We start from the raw sequence: 2222 nt of genomic DNA, 5'->3' as shown, positions 1-2222 counted from the left end.
GTGAGCCAATGGAATCTGTGACTGAGGCCCCTCCGACGCTGAAAAAGTCTGATCCAGCGCTCCCAACCATTAACGTTGGCATGCATTCAGACCATGGGCGGGCGGGGGGGGCGGGGGCGGCGGGCGGCGGCGGGCATCAGGAAAAACCTCACCGAGGGATTTTACGCAAATATCCCAAAGTCCAACAGAATCCTAAGTATTCCATGGAACTGACGGATTTCACGGTCCCTTCCAAGTTTTCAGACGGAATTTTGCGGAATCCGCAGAATTCTAACAATGCCTCGCCAACTGAATTTCACCTGATTTGCCACCACCGAACCTCGGGATATCACTATGTCATAGTTATAGAATGGCAGTCAAAACAATTATCGTTATCATCAACTAATGTATGTAGCGCTACAGCCCACGCGCTCCTTGAAAAAAATATCCAACGTGTTCGACAGCCTGTCTTTATCGTCTGCTGAGCCGCAGTCGATGATGACCTACCTGTGCATAGTGGGCTCGTCGACCTTGGGCATGCACAGCTTGCTGATCGTGGTCGCCACCGGCATGCTCACCGCCGAGGACGTGGCGAGGGTCTGCATGGGGACGCCCATGGAGATGTACACGTTCAGGACGGAGCCCGATGTTGTCAAGAAGCCCGACATCATGACAAGGTGCAGCTCCGAGCGAGTCATGAGCTCGAGGGACAACTTCACGAGACACGCGGACTCACCCTGACCAAACAGGGCAAGACGGAGGCAACGGCGGCTTCCGCACCCGAGACGTTCATTGTTCTGAAGGAAGCCAGGCACTGGGTAATTGTGTCAACACTGAAATCAGAGTTCATAGCTGAAGGCAAGTACGTACGAGTTCTTATAGATTGCATCCTCAAGTTACAACTACATCATCAGCCAGAATGTGAAATGAAACTCACCACGGCATCCGAGCCCTGCTTGTCGAGCTTGCATAAACACAGAGCCAGAACACAAAGATGCCTAGAATAGAGATAATGCGGTCTTCGTAGGCCGGCTTGAGCTTCGTGTAAAGGGACTGGGAAAAGGATTTGTGTGTGATTGGGGAGCGGAGATCCGGTTTGACGTGGTCGAGGGGGTGTTAGTTTGATATTTGGACGTCGAGCTATGGGCAGGAGTGAGGATAATGGGGGAGGATGGGATGAAATTTGTGTTTGAGTGAGCTCAAGGGTGTAACAGAATGGGAAAAGACGCGTGAAGATGTCAATGTCCGGGATAAAGACAACTCAAGGACGGACGGACAAAAGGACTCACACTGAGGATAACAGGACAATCCGGCACCTCGACCCCGGCCATCTATCCGCCTCCCCTCCCTCCCCCTGTCCGTTGCCTCGCCAAGAGGCGGTGGCGGCCAAAACACGTCCGAGTCTTCCATCTCAACCGCAGCGACGTCGCTCACATCCTCGAGCTGCACCCTTATCTGAGCAGCGACCGTCTTCGCATAGGTCTGCGGCAGCTCAGGGTCAGTGTAGAACACGCACGCGAACGCCTCGGGCTTGGGCGGCGCTTGTGTAGGGTCAACACGAAGTGGCCGTGCACGTGCAGCGTGTCACTTTTGAACTTGACGTGAATGGGCACGAGCACGGGTTTGGTGGGTGCAGCAGCAATGATGGTGTCTGGGGACCTGGAGGAGTGAGAGAACGAAAGCAGATAGGGAGCTTAGCAGAGCGGTAGTTAGAGGGAAAGAGATTGGAGCATCAACTCACGGGTACTTATGCATTGTCTGCACGGCCGGATGCTTATGCATTGTCTGCACGGCCGGATGCAACTTGATAAATGCGCAGGCGGGATCATACTCTAATAGCTCTGGTCCAGCTCCGCCCCCTTCCCTCGTGGCTGGGGCTCGCTGATCCGCTTCCACCCTTGCGAAAAACACTCATCCCGCCACCACTGATCTGTCCGCTCCATATCGCAGCGCAGGGCACGTCCCCCCGCTCACGACAAAGTTACTGTCGTCAGAGTCGAGCGCGCCTGCAATGGGCAGCTCGTAGCCCGAGCACAGGTCCACGTAGCTAGCTTACGGTGCCAGATTTGTACCGCGCCTGCGTAGGGAGTATGAGTGAGGGTAGGGTGAAAGGACACGGGAGGAATGAACAAGAAGAAAATGTGCGAAGTCAAACATTTGTACATGTTTATTTATGACGTCAACACAGCTAAACGGCATGCTCGCGTAGACTTGCGTTGTGTTCGCGCCCAACCCACTGACTT

At 54.3% G+C, this 2222-nt stretch overlaps 1 protein-coding gene across 1 annotated transcript; it reads right to left on the bottom strand.

Moving 5' to 3' along the window:
* Window positions 1-482: 482 nt before the first annotated feature.
* CONPUDRAFT_160789 (uncharacterized protein) lies at window positions 483-1761 on the bottom strand (the record flags this gene model as incomplete). The annotated part of the gene is made up of 4 exons (XM_007777907.1): window positions 483-793; window positions 1269-1520; window positions 1568-1638; window positions 1721-1761. 4 exons carry the CDS (start codon window positions 1759-1761, stop codon window positions 483-485), a joined length of 675 nt encoding a protein of 224 aa, XP_007776097.1.
* Between the last annotated feature and the right edge of the window lie 461 nt (window positions 1762-2222).

Source organism: Coniophora puteana, assembly GCF_000271625.1.
Source record: "Coniophora puteana RWD-64-598 SS2 unplaced genomic scaffold CONPUscaffold_187, whole genome shotgun sequence".
NCBI lineage: Eukaryota > Fungi > Basidiomycota > Agaricomycetes > Boletales > Coniophoraceae > Coniophora > Coniophora puteana.
Note: the sequence above shows the minus strand (reverse complement) of the source record. Positions and strands in the feature narration are given on the sequence as shown.